At 39.3% G+C, this 19,816-nt stretch overlaps 1 protein-coding gene across 4 annotated transcripts in view; it reads right to left on the bottom strand.

The window, feature by feature from the left end:
* Positions 1–4,026: 4,026 nt before the first annotated feature.
* PEX1 (peroxisomal biogenesis factor 1) overlaps positions 4,027–19,816 on the bottom strand; it is a 76,302-nt gene continuing 60,512 nt past the window's right edge. For 3 of the 4 annotated variants that reach the window (XM_059933821.1, XM_059933823.1, XM_059933820.1), the window contains one exon: positions 4,027–4,521. In XM_059933821.1, coding sequence (XP_059789804.1) covers positions 4,437–4,521 — 85 coding nt within the window. In that variant the 3' untranslated portion in view covers positions 4,027–4,436. The remainder of the gene's footprint in view (positions 4,522–19,816) is intronic. The other variant, XM_059933824.1, reaches the window with a different exon arrangement.

The raw sequence follows: 19,816 nt of genomic DNA on the forward strand, positions 1-19,816 counted from the left end.
CTGTCCAGTTTTCCCAGCACCAGTTATTGAAGAGGCTTTTTTTTCCTCCGTTGTATATTCTTGCCTCCTTTGTCATAGATTAATTGACAGTAGGTGCGTGGGTTTATCTCTAGGCTTTCTATCCTGTTCCATTGATCTATATTTCTGTTTTTGTGCCAAACTCTGGCACAAAAACAGGAGTTTGATCCCACAGTTTACTGAATGACATTATCCACTGAGTTCATAGCCATTTTAGATCTTTTATGGAAAAGTTAAGGTGTTGATCGAAAAAGAGTTGAATCCCTGATAATTGGAATGGAGACACATGGAAGAAACTGGATTCCCTTGAATCCCCACCCTTCTAAAATCTTTAGTGAAGCAGCCCCTATGTCCCTTGCTTGAAGACCCTGAAATGCCCCTATCTGTGAGGGATCAGCCTTGTAAAAGAATGCTCATTCTTGCATTCCAACCCTCCCTTCTATTGTCCCATCACAACATGCCCTAGGGAGTGAATTAAAAGTCAATCCAAGAGGAGAAGGCTTAGACAATAAAAAAACTACAATATTTTTTTTTCATGCAAATTCTAAAGAACATATGTGGAGGTAGAATATGTGTGTGGGTACTAGGCTAAGTAGGGAAAATCATAATTATTAGTCAAGTTGAATGCATTAATGCACTTTAAAAAAATTTTTATTTATTTATTTTTGGCTGTGTTGGGTCTTCATTGCTGCCTGCGGGCTTTCTCTAATTGCGGCGAGCGGGGGCTACTCTTTGCTGTGGTGCGCGGGCTTCTCATTGCGGTGGCTTCTATTGTTGCAGAGCACGGGCTCTAGGCACGCCAGCTTCAGTAGTTGTGGCACACGGGCTCAGTAGTTGTGGCTTGCAGGCTGTAGAGCGCAGGCTCAGTAGTTGTGGTGCACGGGCTTAGTTACTCTACAGCATGTAGGATCTTCCTGGACCAGGGCTCGAACCTGTGTCTCCTGCATTGGCAGGTGGATTCTTAACCACTGCGCCACCAGGAAGTCCCTGCACTTTTGTTTTTAATTAATACACTTGATTTTTGATTCAGTGTGCTGTTTCAGCATCTGGGAATGTTCTAATTGACTCCATGGTTGGGTATTTGGAACCCAGACTCAGTGACTCATGATGAATAAAGTTGAGGTGCTTGAAATATCTTGGTATAATATAAAGAAAGAAATCCAAAGACTTTGTGAGATACATATGTTGAATGAATGAATCATGTACAATTCACCAACTTACCACCACCCAAATCTGTCCCCCAAGATAGTGTGGGTGTCAGAAAATACTCCTCAGTGAGGCCTTACGAAATCATTGGTGCATCTGTCAGGATTGGTTTTGGCTATAATAGGAACCTACTCAGAGAAGCAAACAAGGGGTTTATCTGCCTCAGGCATAAAAAGGTCTGAGTAGGACATTTAGAGCTGGTATGTCAGCTCAGTGATGCCATCAGGGAACCAGGCTCCTTCTGTTTCCTTGCTCTATTGTCTGTGGTTTTCACCCTCATGCTTGCAAGATGGTTGCTGCATCTCCAGACATTGTGCCCTCATTCCAGGAAGGAAGCTTACCCCAGGAACTTCTACCTACTTATACTCATTGTCTAGATAGAACTGTCACATAGCCATGCATGGCTACAATGGAGATTATGTCACTCAGTAATTCACTTTCCAAGGACCATAGGAAGATGGAGGTGAGGGCATTGGAATGGTTGTTGAATGAGTCAGTCTGTAGAATCTGCAACAATTGATGAGAATGCAAGTGGGAGATGTTGTAGTAGAAACATGCTGATTTCAGTGATGGTGGATCCTGGGGCAGCAGGGGTGGGGTCAGGTAGCGGCAATGTGAGAGGCCAGGTGGATGTGGCTACCAGAATCAACAGCAGAGCCAGTGCATTAATTACAATGGTCTGACCTACAGGGATCTTTAGTGTTGCCTAACTGTGGGAAAATAGATGGTCAAAGATGCAACCTGATTTTTATTATTTAAAAACCTCTCTGTTAGTAAACAAAGGCCTGACTTAAGTCATCACAATATAGTCATGGCCCCTGACCCAGTCTCAGGTCTAGATCAGACCAAGAATGCAGGAGAAGTCAAGTGTCTAGGGAAACGGCCCTGCGATAACATCATGAATACTTGCTAAGGATCTTCCTTCCTCTAAGTCTTCCCCAAAGGACCCAAAGCCACTCACCAGGCCATTTCCCAGGTGTCCTGAGAAATAACCAGACCTTCTGGGGATTAACAGAGATGCTCGGTCTGCGTCAACATGATTTCCCAGAGACCCAGAACTCCACTGTGAATGCATCAGAGTGAAGGCATTTCTGCTATACTGAGGGGATAGCCCTGACGACCAGTAGAGTAGGGAATCATCCCAGGGAGCAGATTTTCTGAACAACTTGTCTCTTCCATTTTGCCAGGAGGTAGAGATGTTTGATATAGAAATCCATGCTGATTCATAGACAGTGGCTAGTATCTTAACTAAATGATCAGATTTGGAAACAGCGTGATTGGAGACGGGGCCATGAGGAGGTCTGGGAGAGAGGTATGGCCAGAGTTCTTGAAATGCATTCAGAGAGTGAGAATGTTTGTGTCCTGTGTGAATGCTCAGCTAAAATTCCTCAGTGCTTTGAATAATGAGGTGCTCTAGGTGACCTCTCTATGGATATCAATCAGCCTTTGTTTCCAGCTAGCCAGTACTTGTTTACTGTATTCATGAACAAAGTGGCCATGGTGGCCAGGATGGGGGTCTATGTGTGCTCTACAGTGTGGCTTTCCCCTCACTGCAGCTGACCTGACCATCCACCTATCCTGACAGCCTACTAGTCTGCAGCAATGACCACGTAGGTACACACCAGCGGACGCCAGCCTGTGCCTGGTGGAAGGTTGATTACATTTGTCCCTCTCCTAAAAGAGATGAGGCAGCAATTTGTCCTCCCTGAAGGTGACACATTCTGGAATTGGACTTGCTTTGTCCTCCAAAATTCTGCCACCACCATCTTTCAGGGACTCACTAGATGGCTTTCACTGTTATGCTATCCCTTACGACACTTGCTTCTGATCAAGAAACTCACTTTATAGTGAATTCCCTGGACTTAATGTAAATACCCCTCACCCTGAAACAGCTGGCCTTTTGGCGAGATAACTCTGTGAGGGTGGAGTCCTGTTCTGCAAGATGTAGTACATATAGTATATACTGTGAACCAGTGACCATGGCTTTAATAGAAGGATCTGGGAACCAAAGTGCAAGGGAGAATGGCACTTCTCAGTTAATACCTAGTGACTCAAACATCTTTGCTTGCATTCCTTGTGATTCTGAGCTTTGCTGGTTTAGAGGGAAGCAAAGGAGGACTGCTGCTATGAGGGGAACATAGTGATGATTCCAGTGGTTTGAAAGGGGAGGATTACAATATTGGCTGAGTGAATACAGAGTTGGTGCTATACAGTGGGGGATGGGAGAAGTATGACGGGAACCTTGTAATATTGAGTGTTCATGGTAAATTTAATGGAAGACATCTGCAATCTTAGGCCACTAAAGGCACAGATGGAAATGAAGGTTTAGACCATCCCACTGAGTAAAGGCCTCTAATGCACTAGGGTGAGGGCTGAAGTCAGAGGAACATGGAATAAGTAATGGAAGAGAGAAATGAAACATATCAGCCATGGCCTCATGATTAATTGCAGAAAGGGCAATGGTTACAGCCTGTACATTTTTCTTTGCTGTCTTATGCATTTATTTGCATATTCTACTTAGCTTTCTCCTTTCCCTTTACCACATTACTATATATAGTTTGTGTTGATAGTGACTGACTTTACAATTTAGTTCACAGATCAGAGCACATCCAGATAACGTCGTCATGGAGCTGGGGGAGGAATGGACATCATTCAAGCTCCTGGCCTTGCAGCTGGATGTAGTATATTAGGGGGATGTCATCTCACTGCTGATTGAAGGACCAACTAAATTTATTTAAATTGTGTGTAAATTCCACATTTTCAGATAATCAGAACAGATAATTGGATCAGTAGATAATTGGTATTTTATTTCCAAAACAGTCAAGAAGGTGCTAAGCATAAAGCTTGTCAAATGCAAGAAAGATGCTGAATATGCAACTGTCAGTGAATTCTAAGAAATGTATTTAATTACATTCTCTTTTCTTCTTCAAAGGAGAAAAAATCAGTTATTCCATGTGGCCAATATTACTTCATTGAGAATTTAAATATATAGGTAATAAAATACAGAATCTCTTAAGTGTCCCAATCTATTCTAAAGTATTAATATCAAGTAATCCTGATCATTACATAAACACAGGTTTACCAAATCTTTGATTTTATAGATTAACAAATTAAGTTAAATTAAAAAGAAATGTACAGACACCATTTTCACTGTTACAACACAGGGACAAACTACCACACACATAAACACACAAAAAAATCAGAAGTATATTTTATGCCAGAGTTACTTTCTGTCCAGGTCGAAACACTGTTCCACTTTGATTTTTTCTCTTCTTTGGATTTTGAAAGCTTTCATACCTTAAAAAAAAAATGTGCAGTAACATTTAATACATGTAAATGCTAAACTTATAAAACAAAAAACAATGGTTTGTTTCCAAACAGAATTTTTTAAGAAACAAAAGAGAAATAGCTGGAAAAAAAATATTGGCAAGAAATTAAAGCAAGTTCTTACACGTAAAATTTTTAAAGTTGAACACTCTAATAGAAAAAGAGAACAAAGGGGATGAATAGACAAGTTAGAAAAGATAAAATACAAATGGCAATGATTAATATATAAAACATAACCTCTGTATTTTAATCGAAGAAATGTAAAATTTTAAGATATAACTTTTGTCCAATTAAATTGGCCAAGTTTAGAGAAATACTACAATATTTAACAGTAGGGTGTGGTGAAGCTGGTACTATTATAATTATATTGCTGTTGCAAAATACATTGGTATTTATGGAAGACAATTTGGCAATAGATTTCAAAAGCATTAAAAAATGTGAGTACACTGTGGTGCAACAATTCTACCTCTATCCCAGTGAAATAAGTAAGGATATGTGCAAACATTCAGGTATAAGAATGTTCATTATCACATTGCCTATAGTGAAAACGTGGATGCAACTTAAATGTCCAAAAATTGGATGTTATGGTATATCTATATTATAAAATGACATTAAAAACAAAGTAGTAATGTATTTAAAATGTGGAAGAATATTAAAGATGTATGTACGGATGAAAGGGGGACTGCTCTACAGCAATATGTGCAGAGTGTCTTATTTTAGTGAGAGAAAACATATAAGCATACAAATAAATATGCTTTGGGAGGTAGTGGGGTTAAGGGAAATTTCTGGGGTTTTTTCCCTTCTCTGTTTTCTGATTTTTCTGCAATCAGTACATATTATGTTGAAGGGGGGGGGCAGAATATGCCACCCCCAAAATGAACCACTTTGGCATGTGGATTATTTTGAGCTGAAAGGAATGAAGACCTTTCAAGCAGACTCAGGAAAAGCCTTTTACCTCTCCCTTAACTGCCTAAAAGAATTTCGCTAGGGGGCCTGCACCAGAAAGAGAGCTATTACCAGAGAGAACTTTTTTTTTTTTAATCTGCATGGCAAACATCTGCTCTTCTCATCTGCTGTGAATTGCCTTCTTCTCCTCTGAAGCCCCAGGCCCCTATCCCTTTCCTTAGCTCAGGACAGTATACAAGCCTCAACTGGAGACTGCCTTTAAGTCTCATTCTTATGGGGTTCCTGTATGTATGAAATTAGTTTTTCACCTGGTAACATCTTATGTCAATTAATTATTAGATTAGCCAAAGAACCTAGAAGGGAGGAAGGGAAAATTTTTCTATCCCTACAATTTGGTACGCATGGGGGGCTCCACTGGCTGGACACCACTTGCTCTGGGGTTGCAGGTGGGAGATCCTGGGACCTCTGACAGGAGCTGGCAGATGGTAAGAATCCTTCAGGTCAATCTCCTGGAAGTGGTGAGAGTCCATTTCTAAATTTAGATTAGCAGGAGAAAAACACTTGTGTAAACTAGTTCCTTAGGTATAGTGACTCTGGAAAACATCTGTTCTGAGTACTTTTGTTTTCTATTGATCCAATTCCTCCATGGTTACTGTTTTCTTTTGTCTCTAGCTTTTGTGTCACTTTTCATAAGGAGGAAAACCATAGCGTAGAAATGCAGGCATCGGTCCTTTGAGCCTGTTGTTCGGGCCAGCCTCACAGACTGGTGAGTTCACAGTTCTAATGGACCTGCATCTGTTTAGACAAACTTTGCTGTGGGTCTCCTATATTTAAAAAACGGGTGAGGTTCCCTCTCGTCTTGTTCTGTCTTGAGAGCTTGGCTTCATGACCAGTGAAAATATTCTCTCTGGCTTAACCAGAGAGAAGCCAGCCAGAAGATGCAAGTATCAGCTTGTAACTGGTGGGCAGCCAAATAGACTCAGGATCTGAGACGTGAAGTGACAAGCAGCATTCTTTTTTTTTTTTTTTTTTTTAATATATAGATCTTTATTGGAGTATAATTGCTTCACAATACTGTGTTAGTTTTTCTATTGTATAACAAAGTGAATCAGCCATATGCATACATATGTCCCCATATCCCCTCCCTCTTGCATCTCCCTCCCACCCTCCCTATCCCACCCCTCTAGGTCATTGCAAAGCACCGAGCTGATCTCCCTGTGCTATGAGGCTGCTTCCCACTAGCTAGCTATTTTACATTCGATAGTGTATATATGTCCATGCCACTCTCTCACTTCTTCCCAGCTTCCCCCTCCCCTCCCCGTGCCCTCAAGTCCATTCTCTATGTCTCCGTCTTTATTCCTGCCCTGCCACTAGGTTCATCAGTACGATTTCATTTTTTTTAGATTCCATATATACGCACTGGCATACAGTATTTTCCTCTTTCTGACTTACTTCACTCTGTATGACAGTCTCTAGGTCCATCCACCTCACTACAAATAACAATTTCATTTCTTTTTATGGCTGAGTAATATTCCATTGTATTTGTGTGCCACATCTTCTTTATCCATTCATCTGTCAATGGACATTTAGGTTGCTTCCATGTTCTGGCTATTGTAAATAGTGCAACAAGCAGCATTCTTTTTGTCCAACTGTGCCAGTTCTTTGGAAGTTTGTCTTAAGGTGTCCCAGCCCATAAGGGGCCTTTGTTGTCTCAACCTTCATTGTCTTGTTAGTGCTGGAAAAGTCCCATTCCAGTAACGCCTGCCCAGTGTCAGAGATGAGCAGGTCTGCGACTAGAGGCATCACCCATTCTGGTGGGAATTCCGTTTTCACTATACCATTCTTACTACCTGTGACAATGAAGGTTTTTGCTTTCTTTGGCTAATTCTGGGAGTAAACTTTGTGGATCTTGTGAAAGCTACATCTTTTGCACTCTTCTGGGACACTTCTTGTGTTCATGGTTAAGCCATAAAAAGGCTTATGGGTTTGAGTCACCTTTAAGATTAATATAAGACCATATTTGTCAGTGGCCAGAGAATGGATCCTTTGAACTGGAAACACTTCTATTTTTGAGAAAAAAAGTGAGCGAGCTCCCATGCTAAACAACTGTATTTCCATCAACAACTGTCTTTCCATCAACCGATGGAAAGACAAAATTAAAAAGAGGACACACAGGAGTACAACAGCCAGCCTTGGGGACTCCCTTAACAGAAAGAACAGAAATTAGACTCAAAAGTCCACATTCCATGTAAATCCCCCTTCTCAAAATCTGGCCCTGTCTACCTGTTTTAACTTCCCTTTCCTTACAAGATTTACAGAGAGCACTCTGGCCTGACTTCCAGGCAAGGGGTATACAGCTTACTTGTGTAGATGCTAAAAGCCAGGAAGTGAACTTAGAAGAATCACCCAGGATGGGTGGTAAGGCTAGCACTGCTGTCCTTTGCAACTCCTCTGGCTTTCCAGGGCCCTGTAATCAGGCTCTGCCACCTTCGGGCCTTGCTATGCAGCATCCTTTGTGTATGCAGCCTGGACCGCCACTGCAAAGAATTCATGTCCCGTGGATAGCAGCAGATCCAATAAATCATAAAGCCCTTTTACCTGCACTTTCAGAACATACTACCGAATTTAAAGAGGAGTTAGAAAGATTAGTGGTTATCTACGACCCCGCTCACAGGGACCTTGACTGGCTGCTAAGGGGTATTCTGCCCACCTGTGATTACAGTGCAGGCATCAGACAAGCCAGATGGCACCTGGGGAAAACCCCCCTCACAGGGTAAACAGATGACCAGAATTTCTTTCAGGTTCTCCTACAAATGATCAGGGAGTGGATCAGCTCAAGGGCAATGTTCAGGGGCTGATAGAAGCAATAGTAGAGGCTTTTCCCCCTAAGGTGAATTGATCCAAGGTTGAATTATACATGCAGAAAAAAGGAAAGCATCTGAAGTCCTTTGAATGCTTTATCCAAAAATTTTAAAGGCATACTGCATTAAACCCTGAAGCTTCAGAACATAGGAATCTTTTCTTTAAAAAATTATATTGAAGTATAGTGGATTTACAATGTTGTATTAATTTCTTCTGTACAGCAAAGTGACTCAGTTATATATATTCATTTTCATATTCTTTTCTATTACTGTTTGTCACAGAATATTGAATATAGTTCCCTGTGCTATATAGTAGGACCTTGTTTATCCATCCTATATAAAATAGTTTGCCTCTGCTAATCCCAAACTCCCATCCCTTCTCTCCTCTACCCCGCCTTCCTCTTGGCAACGACAGTTCTGTTCTCTATTATCTGTGAGTCTGTTTTTGTTTTGTAGATATGTTTATGTTGATTTGTATCATATTTTAGATGCCACATATAAGTGCTATCATATGGTATTTGTGTTTCTCTTTCTGACTTTGCTTAGTATGATAATTTCTAGGTCCATCCATGTTGCTGCAAATGGCATTATTTCATTCTTTTTTATGGCTAAGTAATATTCCATTGTATTTATATACCACAACTTCTTTATCCATTCATCTGTCAATGAACATTTAGGTTGTTTCCATGTCTTGGCTATTGTAAATAGTGCTACTGTGAACATAGGGTTGCATGTAGCTTTTCAAATTATAGTTTTGTCCGGGTATATGCCCAGGAGTGGGATTGCTGGATATGGCAACTCTATTTTTAGTTTTCTGAGGAACCTCCATATTGTTTTCCATAGTGGCTGCACCAATTTAAATTCCCAGCAACAGTGTAAGAGGGTTCCCTTTTCTCCACACCCTCTCCAGCATTTGCTATTTGTAGACTTTTTAATGATGGCCATTCTGACTGGTGTGAGGTGGTACCTCATTGTAGTTTTGTAATTAGTGACATTGAGCATCTTTTCATGTGCCTATTGGCCATCTGTATATCTTCTTTGCAGTAATGTCTATTTAGGTCTTCTGCCCATTTTTCGACTGGGTTGTTTATTTGTTATTGAGTTCTATGAGCTATTTGTATATTTTGGATACTAACCCCTTGTCTGTCACATTGTTTGCAAATATTTTCTCTCATTCCATAGGTTGTGTTTTTGTTTTGTTTATGGTTTCCTTTGCTGTGCAAAAGCTTGTAAGTTTGATTAGGTCCCATTTGTTTATTTTTGTTTTTATTTCTATTGCCTTGGGAGACTGACCTAAGAAAATATTGCTACAATTTATGTAGTAATATTTTATGTCAGAGAATGTTTTCCTGTGCTCTCTTCTACGAGTTTTATGGTGTCATGTCTGATGTTTAAGTCTTTAAGCCATTTCGAGTCTATTTTTGTGCATGGTGTGAGGGAGTGTTCTAACTTCATTGATTTACATGCAGCTGTCCAACTTTCCCAGCACCATTTGCTGAAGACACTGTCTTTTTCCTGTTTTATAGTCTTGCCTCCTTTGTTGAAGATTAATTGACCATAGGTGTGTGGGTTTTTTCTGAGCTTTCTATTCTGTTCCATTGATCCATATGTCTGTTTTTGTGGCAGTATCACACTGTGGAAGTATCATGTTACTGTTGCTTTGTAGTATTGTCTGAAGTCTGGAAGGGTTATGCATCCTGCCTTGTTCTTTTTCCTCAGGGTTGCTTTGGCAATTTTATGGTTCCATATAAATTTTAGGATTATTTGTTCTAGTTCTGTGACAAATGTCATGGGTAATTTGATAGGGATCACATTAAATCTGTAGATTGCTTTGGGTAGTGTTGCCATTTTAACAATATTAATTTTTCCAATCCAAGAGAGTGGGATATCTTTCCATTTCTTTGAATCCTCTTTAATTTCCTTTATTAATGTTTTGTAGTTCTCAGTATATAAGTCTTTCATCTCCTTGGTCAGGATTATTCCTAAGTATTTTATTTTACTTTTTGATGTGATTTTAAAAGGGATTGTTTATTTACATCCCCTTTCTGATATTTCATTGTTAGTGTAAAGAAATGCAACCAATTTCTGTATGTTAATCTTGTATCCTGCTACTTTGCTGAATTTGTTTATCAGTTCTAGTAGTTTTTGTGTGGAGTCTTTAGGGTTTTCTATATATAGTATCATGTAATCTGCATATAAATGACAATTTTACTGCTTCCCTACCAATTTGAATACCTTTTATTTTTCTTGTTTGATTGCTGTGGCCAGGACTTCCAGTACTATGTTGAAGAGAAGTGGTGAGAGTGGGCCATAAGACATTCCAGATTTTAGCAGGAAGGCTTTCAGCTTTTCACTGTTGAGTATAATATTGGCTTTGGGTTTGTCATTTGTCATAAGTAGCTTTTATTATGTTGAGATATGTTCCCTCTATACCCACTTTCTTATGGGTTTTTATCATGAATGGACATTAAATTTTATCAAATGTTATTAGATTTTTTCTTCATCTATTGAGATAATCATGTTTTTGTCCTTTTGTTGATGTGGTGTATCACAATGATTGATTTGCATATGTTGAACCATCCTTGTGACCCTGGGATGAATCCAAATTGGTCGTGGTGTATGACCTTTTTTTATGTGTTGCTGGATTCGGTTTGCTAATGTTTTGTTGAGAATTTTTGTGTCTATATTCATCAAACATACTGGCCTGTAATTTTCTTTTTTGGTTATGTCTTTGTCTGGTTTTGGTATCAGGGTGATGGTGGTTTCATAGAATGTCTTTGGGAGTGTTCCTTCCTCTTACATCTTTTGGAAGAGTTTGAGAAGGATCGGTATAAGTTCTTTGCATGTTTGGTACAATTCCCCAGTGAAGCCATCTGGTCCCGGACTCTTGTTTGTAGGGAGGTTTTTTTTTTATTATTACAGATTCTATTTCATTTCTAGTGATTGGTCTGATCAGTTATCTATTTCTTCTTGATTCAGTTTTGGTGTGCTGTATGTTTCTAAAAATTTGTCCATTTCTTACAGGTTGTCATATTTGTTGGCATGTAATTGTTCATAGTATTCTCTTATGTTTTTTTTATATTTCTGTGGTATCAGCTGTGATTTCTTCTCTTTCATTTCTTATTTTATTTGGGTCTTCTCTCTTCTTGGTGAGCCTGGCCAGAGCTCTGTCAATTTTGTTTACGCTTTCAAAGAACCAGCTCTTGGTTTTATTGATTTTTTTTCTATTTTTTTTTAAAATCTCCATCTTATTTATTTCCTCTCTTATCTTTATTATCTCCTTCCTTCTGCTGACTTTAGGTTTTGTCTGTTCTTTTTCTAATTCTTTTAGGTGGTGGGTTAAGTTGTTTATGTGAGATTTTTGTTTCTTAAAGAAGCCTGTATCGCTAAGAACTTCCCTCTAAGAACTGCTTTTGCTGCATCCCACTGATTTTGTATGGTTGTGTTTTCATTGTCATTTGCCTCAAAGTATTTAATTTCTTCTTTGATTTCATTGTTGACCCATTGGTTTTTAGTAGCATAGTGTTTATTCTGCATGTAATATTTTTTCTCGTTTCTTTTTCTGTGGTTGACTTCTAGTTTCATGCCATTATGATCAGGAAAGACGCTTGAAGTAATGTCTATATTCTTAAATTTGAGACTTGTTTTGTGCCCCAGTATGCAGTCAACCCTAGAGAATATTCTGTGTGCATTTGAAAAGAATGTGTATTTTGGGGTTTTTTTTTGGATGTTATGTCCTGAAGATATCAACTAAGTCTAAATGTTCTATTATATCATTTAGGATCTCTGTTCCTTTATTGATTTTTTTGTCTCGAAGATCTGTCCACTGATGTGAGTGGGGTGCTAAAGCCTCCTACTATTACTATGTTCCTGTCAGTTTCTCCCTTTATATCTGTTAGTGTTTGTTTTATGTATTTGGGTGCTCCTATATTAGGTGAATATAGGTTGACAAGCGTAATATCTTCTCCTTGTATTGATCCTTTTATCATTAGTGTCCTTCCTTATCTTTCTTTATAGCCTTGTTTTAAAGTCCATTTTGTCTGATGTGAGTACTGCGAACCCTGTTTCCTTGTCATTTCTGTTTGCACGAAATACCTTTTTACATCCCCTTACTTTCATTTTTCTTAGATTTCACATAAAAGCAATATAATATGATTTGTCTTTCTGTCTTACTTCACTCAGTATGACGATCTCTAGGTCCATCCATGTTGTTGCAAATGCCATTATTTCATTCTTTTTTATGGCTGAGTAATATTCCATTGTATATATGTACCACATCTTCTTTATCCATTCATCTGTTGATGGACATTTAGGTTGTTTCCATGTCTTGGCTATTGTAAATAGTGCTGCAATGGACATTGGGGTGCAGGTACTCTTTCAGACAATGTTTTTCTCCAGATATATGCCCAGTAGTGGGATTGCTGGGTCGTATGGTAGTTCTATTTTTAGTTTTTTAAGGAACCTCCATACTGTTCTCCATAGTGGCTGTATCAATTTACATTCCCACCAACAGTGCAAGAGGGTTCCCTTTTCTCCATACCCTCTCCAGCATTTATTGTTTGTAGATTTGCTGATGATAGCCATTTTGACTGGTGTGAGGTGATACCTCATGGTAGTTTTGATTTGCATTTCTGTAATAATTAGCGATGTTGAACATCTTTTCATGTGCCTCTTGGCCATCTCTTTGTCTTCACTGGAGAAATGTCTATTTAGGTCTTCTGCCCATTTTTTGATTGGGTTGTTTGTTTTGATGATATTAAGCCATATGAGCTGTTAGTAAATTTTGGAGACTAATCCCTTGTTGGTCCCATTCTGTGTGTTGTCTTTTTGTTTTGCTTATGGTTTCCTTTGCTGTGCAAAAGCTTTTGAGTTTAATTAGGTCCCACTTGTTTATTTTTGTTTTTATTTTCATTACTCTGGGAGATAGATTGAAAAAGATATTGCAGTGATTTATGTCAGAGAGTATTCTATGTTTTCCTCTAAGAGATTTATAGTGTCTTGTCTTACATTTAGGTCTTTAATCCATTTTGAGTTTACTTTTGTGTATGGTGTTAGGGAGTGCTCTAATTTCATTCTTTTACATGTAGCTGTCCAGTTTTCCCAGCACCATTTATTGAAGAGGCTGTGTTTCCTCCATTGTATAGTCTTGCCCCCTTTATCGTAGATTAATTGACCATAGGTGCATGGGTTTATTTCTGGACTTTCTATCCTGTTCTATTGATCTATATGTCTGTTTTAGTGCCAGTACCAAACTGTTTTGATGACTGTAGCTTTGTAGCACAGTCTGAAGTCAGGGAGCCTGATTCCTCCAGCTCCATTTTTCTTAAGATTGCTTTGGTTATTCGGGGTCTTTTGTATCTCCGTACAAATTTTAAGACTTTTTGTTCTAGTTTTGTGAAAAATGGCATTGGTAGTTTGATAGGGATTGCATTGAATCTGTAGATTGCCTTGGGTAGAACAGTCATTTTGACAATATTGATTCTTCCAATCCAAGAACATGGTATATCTTTCCATCTGTTTGTTTCATCTTTGATTTCTTTCATCAGTGTCTTATAGTTTTCTGCATACAGGTCTTTTGTCTCCTTAGGTAGTTTTATTTCTAGGTATTTTATTCTTTTTGATGTGATGGTAAATGGGATTGTTTAACAACAAAAGATCAGAAAGAGAAATTCAATAGAGTATAGAAATGCAATATAGGGACTTCCCTGGTGGTGCAGTGGTTAAGAATCCGCCTGACAATGCAGGGGACACGGGTTCAATCCTTGGTCCAGGAAATCCCACATGCCATGGAGCAATGAAGCCCATGCACCACAACTACTGAGCCTGTGTGCTAGAGCCCGTGTGCCACAATTACTGAAGCCCATGCACCTAGAGCCTGTGCTCCGCAACAAGAGACGCCACTGCAATAAGAAGCCCGAACACCGCAACAAAGAGTAGCCCCTACTCGCCGCAATTAGAGAAAGCCAGCACACAGCAACAAGGACCCAACACAGCAATAAATAAATAAATAAGTAAATTATTTATTTATTTTAAAAAAAGATAATATTAAAAAAATAAAAGAATCTGTCTTACAATGCAGGGGACACTGGTTTGATTCCTGGTTGGGGAACTAAGATCCCACATGCCACAGGGCAACTAACCCATGTGCCACAACTTGAGAGCTTATATGCCGCAACTACAGAGCTTGTGTGCCATAACTAAAGCCCACGCACCACAACTAGAGAGAAGACTGTGCACTGCAATGAAGGATCCCGTGTGCCACACAACTAAGACCTGACACAGCCAAATAAATAAATAAATAAATATTTTTTAAAAAAGAAACAATTGTAGTCACCCTTCTATTTAAAATGTAAAAAAAGGAAATGCAACAGATTTCTGTGTATTAATTTTGTAACCTGCAAATTTACCAAATTCACTGATGGGCTCTAGTAGCTTTCTGGTAGTGCTTTTAGGATTTTCTATGTATAGTATCATGTCATTAACAAACAGTGACATTTTTACTTGTTCTTTTCCAATTTGGATTCCTTTTATTTCTTTTTCTTCTCTGATTGCTGTGGCTAAAACTTCCAAAACTATGTTGAATAATAGTGGTGAGAGTGGACATCCTTGTCTTGTTCCTGACCTTAGAGGAAATGCTTTCAGCTTTTCATTGTTGAGTATGATGTTTTGCTGTGGGTTTGTCATATATGGCCTTTACTGTGTTAAGGTACGTTCCCTCTGTGCCCACTTTCTGGAGAGTTTTTAACATAAATGGGTGCTGAATTTTGTCAAAAGCTTTTTCTGCATCTACTGAGATGATCACATGGTTTTTACCTTTCAATTTGTTAATGTGGTGTATTACAGTGATTGATTTGCGGATATTGAAAAATCCTTGCACCCCTGGGATAAATCCCATTTGCTCATGGTGTATGATCCTTTTAATGTATTGTTGGATTTGCTTGCTAGTATTTTGTTGAGGAATTTTGTGTCTATGTTCATCAGCCATACTGGTCTGTAAATTTTTTTGTGGTCTCTTTGTCTGGTTTTGGTATCAGGGTGATGGTGGGCCTCATAGAATGAGTTTGAGAGTTTTCCTTCCTTTGCAATCTTTTGAAACAGTTTCAGAAGGATAGGTGTTAAATTCTCTCCAAATGTTTGATAGAATTCGCCTGTGAAGCCATCTGGTCCTGGACTTTCGCTTGTTCGGAGTTTTTTAATCACAGTTTCAATTTCATGACTTGTGATTGGTCTGTTTATATTTTCCATTTCTTCCTGTTTCAGTCTTGGGAGATTGTACCTAAGAACTTGTCCATTTCTTCCAGTTTGTCCATTTTATTGGCATACAGTTCCTTGTAGTAGTCTCTCATGATCCTTTGTATTTCTGTGTCTCCTTTTTCATTTCTAATTTTATTGATTTGAGTCCTCTTCTTTTTTTCTTGATGAGTCTGGCTAAAGGTTTATCAATTTTGTTTATCTTTTCAAAGAACCAGCTTTTAGTTTCATTGATCTTTGCTATTGTTTTCTTTCTTTCTATTTCATTTATTTCTGCTCTGATCTTTTATGATTTCTTTCCTTCTACTAACTTCAGGTTTTGTTTGTTCTTCTTTTTCTAGTTGCTTTAGGTGTAAGGTTAGGTTGTTTATTTGAGATTTTTTTGTTTCCTGAGGTAAGACTGTATTGCTATAAACTTCTGTCTTAGAACTGCCTTTGCTGCATCCCATAGGTTTTGGGTCATTGTGCTTTCGTCTCTAGGTATTTTTTGATTTCCTCTTTGATTTCTTCAGTGATCCATTGGTTGTTCGTAGCATATTGTTTAGCCTCCACATGTTTGTTTTTTACAGTTATTTTCTTGTAATTGACTTCTAATCTCATAGTGTTGTGGTCCGAAAAGATGCTTGATATGATTTCAACTTTCTTAAATTTACCGAGGCTCACTTTGTGGCCCAGCATGTGGTCACTCCTGGAGAATGTTCCACATGCACATGACAAAAATGTGTATTCTGCTACTACTGGATGGAATGGTCAATAAATATCAATTAAGTTCATCTGGTCTCATGTGTCATTTAAGGCCTGTGTTTCCTTACTGATTTTGTGTCTGGATGATCTGTCCATTGATGAAAGTGGGTTGTTAAAGTTCCCCACTATTACTGTGTTACTGTTAATTTCTCTCTTTATGGCTTTTAGTATTTGCCTTATATATTGAGGTGCTCCTACACTGGGTGCATATATATTTACAATTGTTATATCTTTTTGGATTGATCCCTTGATCATTATGTCCTTCTTTGTCTCTTGTAACAGTCTTTATTTCATAGTTTATTTTGTTTGATATTAGTATTGCTACTCTAGCTTTCTTTTGATTTCCATTTGCATGGAATACCTTTTTCCATTCCCTCACTTTCAATCTGTTATGTGTCCCTAGGGCTGAAGTGGGTCTCTTGTAGACAGCATATATATGGGTTTTGTTTTTGTATCCATTCAGTCAGTCTGTCTTTTGGTTCAAGCATTTAATCCATTTACATTTAAGGCAATTAAAGATATGTATGTTCCTATTGCCATTGTCTTGTTTTGGATTTGTTTTTATATCTTTTTTCTTCCCTTCCTCTTTTGTTCTCTTGTGGTTTGATAACCATCTTTAGTGTTGTGTTTGGGTTGCTTTCTTTTTTGTGTGTGTATCTATTGTAGTTTTTGGGTTTGCTGTTCCCATGAGGTTTTGATATAGCAATATATATATGTACAAGGAGGTTGTTTTACGTTGCTGGTCTCTTTCACGCCTAGAGAAGTTTTCTCTGTCAAATTTGAATGAGAGCCTAGCTGGGTAGAATGTTCTTGGTTGCAGGTTCTTCCCTTTCTTCACTTTAAATATATTGTGTCACTCCCTTCTGGCCTGCAGTTTCTGCTGAGAAATCAGCTGATAACCTTACGGGAGTTCCCTTGTATGCCATCTGTCATTTTTCCCTTGTTGCTTTTAATAGTTTTTCTTTGTCTTTAATTTTTGTCAGTTTGATTACTAAGTGTCTTGGCGTGTTTCTCCTTAGGTTTATACTGCCTGGGACTCTCTGCGCTTCCTGGACTTGGATAACTGTTTCCTTTCCCATGTTAGGGAAGTTTTCAGCTATTGTCTCTCCAAATATTTTCTCAGGTCCTTTCTCTCTCTCTTCTCCTTCTGGGACCCCTATAATGCTAATGTTGGTGCCTTTAATGTTGTCCCAGAGGTCTCTTTGGCTGTCTTCATTTCTTTTCATTCTTTTTTCTTTATTCTGCTCTGTGGCAGTGATTTCCACCATTCTGTCTTCCAGGTAACTTAACCATTCTTCTGCCTCATTTATTCTGCTATTGATTCCATCTAGTGTATTTTTCATTTATTATATTGTTCATCTTTGTTTGTTCTTTAGTTGTTCTAGGTCTTTGTTAAACATTTCTTGTACCTTCTCGATCCTTGCCTCCATTCTTTTTCCGAGATCTTGGATTATCTTCACATTATTCTGAATTCCTTTTCCTGCAGGTTGGCTATCTTCACTTCACTTAGTTGTTCTTCTGGGGTTTCATCTTGTTCCTTCATCTGGGACATATTCCTCTTCCATCTGATTTTGACTAACGTCCTGTGACTGTGGTTTCTGTTCCACAGGCTGCAGGATTTTAGTTCTTGCTTCTGCTGTCTGCCCTCTGGTGGGTGAGGCTGTCTAAGAGGTTTGTGCAGGCTTCCTGAGGGGAGGGGCTGGTTCCTGCCCCTTGGTGAGTGGGGCTGGGTTTTGTCCCTCTGGTGGGTAGGGCTTTGCTCAGGGAGACTTTAAGGCCCTTGTCTGCTGATGGGTGGGGTTGTGTTCCCACCCTGTTGGTTGTTTGGCCTGAGGCATCCCAGCAGTGGAGCCTACAGGCTGTATGGTGGGGCTAACAGTGGCCTCTGGGAGGGCTCAAACCAATGAGTACTTACCAGAACTGCTGCTGCCAGTGTCTTTGTTCCCTCAGTGAGCCACAGCTGCCCCCCACCTCTGCAGGAGATCCTCCAATACTGGCAGGTAGGTCTGGCCCAGTCTCTTATCAGGTCACTACTTTTCTTCCTGAGTCCTGGTGCACACGAGACTGTGTGTGCCCTTCAAGAGTGGAGTTTCTGTTTCCCCCAGTCCTGTGGAAATCCTGTGATCAAAGCCTGCTGGCCTTCAAACCCAGATTCTCTGGGGCTCCTCCTCCTGTTGCCAGACCCCCACGCTGGGGGAAGCCTGACACGGGGCTCAGAACATTCACTGGAATAACTGTTTTCCAGTTTGTGGGTCACCCACCCACCAGGTATGGGATTTGATTTTATTGCAATTGCGCCCTTCCTACCATCTCACTGTGGCTTCTTCTTTGTCTCTGGATGTAGGGTATCTTTTTCAGTAAGTTCCAGCGTTTTTTTGTCAATGGTTGTTCACCAGTTAGTTGGTTGTGAATTTTGGTGTTTTCATAGGAAGCGGGTGAGCTCACATCCTTCTACTTCACTATCTTGAGCTAATCCTCCTCCATCCCCTTACTTTCAATCCATGTGTGTCCTTTGCCCTAAAGTAGGTCTCTTGTAGGCAGCATGTTGTAGGCTCTCATAGTAATCTTTTGATTTCCATCATAATTAAAAATCCTCATGTAGTTGTATGGGTGGGTCAGCCCCTTGCTTGCATTCAGGCTGCAACCCAGTTCTTTGAGGAAATAAAACAGACTGTCCTTATTTTACAAATTAGAGTCTGCAAAACCAGAACTGTGGCTCTAGAAACAATTCAAAAGTTCATCTCACTTTACCAACCCCCAAACCTCCCCTATTCATCTCAAAATGCTTGCAGATACTGTAAAAGATCAGGATGTTAGAAGAGAACTGTTCTAAAAAGACAGATAGGAAATTTTAAATAGTAGTTACCCTAGACTTCTGATAATAAAGAAATATACCTTAAAACTCCTAGAAAGGGGCTTCCCTGGTGGTGCAGTGGTTGAGAATCTGCCTGCCAATGCAGGGGACATGGGTTCCAGCCCTGGTCTGGGAAGATCCCACATGCCGCGGAGCAACTAGGCCCCTGAGCCACAACCACTGAGCCTGTGTGTCTGGAGCCTGTGCTCTGCAACAAGAGAGGCCACCACTCGCCACAACTAGAGAAAGCCCTTGCACGGAAACGAAGACCCAACACCGCCGAAAATAACTAACTAAATAAATAAATGTTTTTAAAAAGCAAAAACAAAAAAAACTCCTAGGAAAAGGAAACAATCAGCAAAACAAAGAGAACCTACCGAATGGGAGAAAATATTTGCAAATGATATGACCCATCAGGGGTTAATATCCAAAATATATAAAGTGTTCATACAAGTCAATATCAAAAAAACAACCTGAGTAAAAAAATGGGCAGAGGATCTGAATAGACATTTTTCCAAAGACATACAGATGGCCAACAGACACATGAAAAGATGATCAACATCTCTAATTATCAGAGAAATGCAAATCAAAACCACAGTGAGATATCACCTCACACCTGTCAGAATGGCTATCATCAAAAAGATTATAA

The sequence above is a fragment of the Balaenoptera ricei genome, chromosome 9 (genome assembly GCF_028023285.1).
Source record: "Balaenoptera ricei isolate mBalRic1 chromosome 9, mBalRic1.hap2, whole genome shotgun sequence".
Classification (NCBI taxonomy): domain Eukaryota; kingdom Metazoa; phylum Chordata; class Mammalia; order Artiodactyla; family Balaenopteridae; genus Balaenoptera; species Balaenoptera ricei.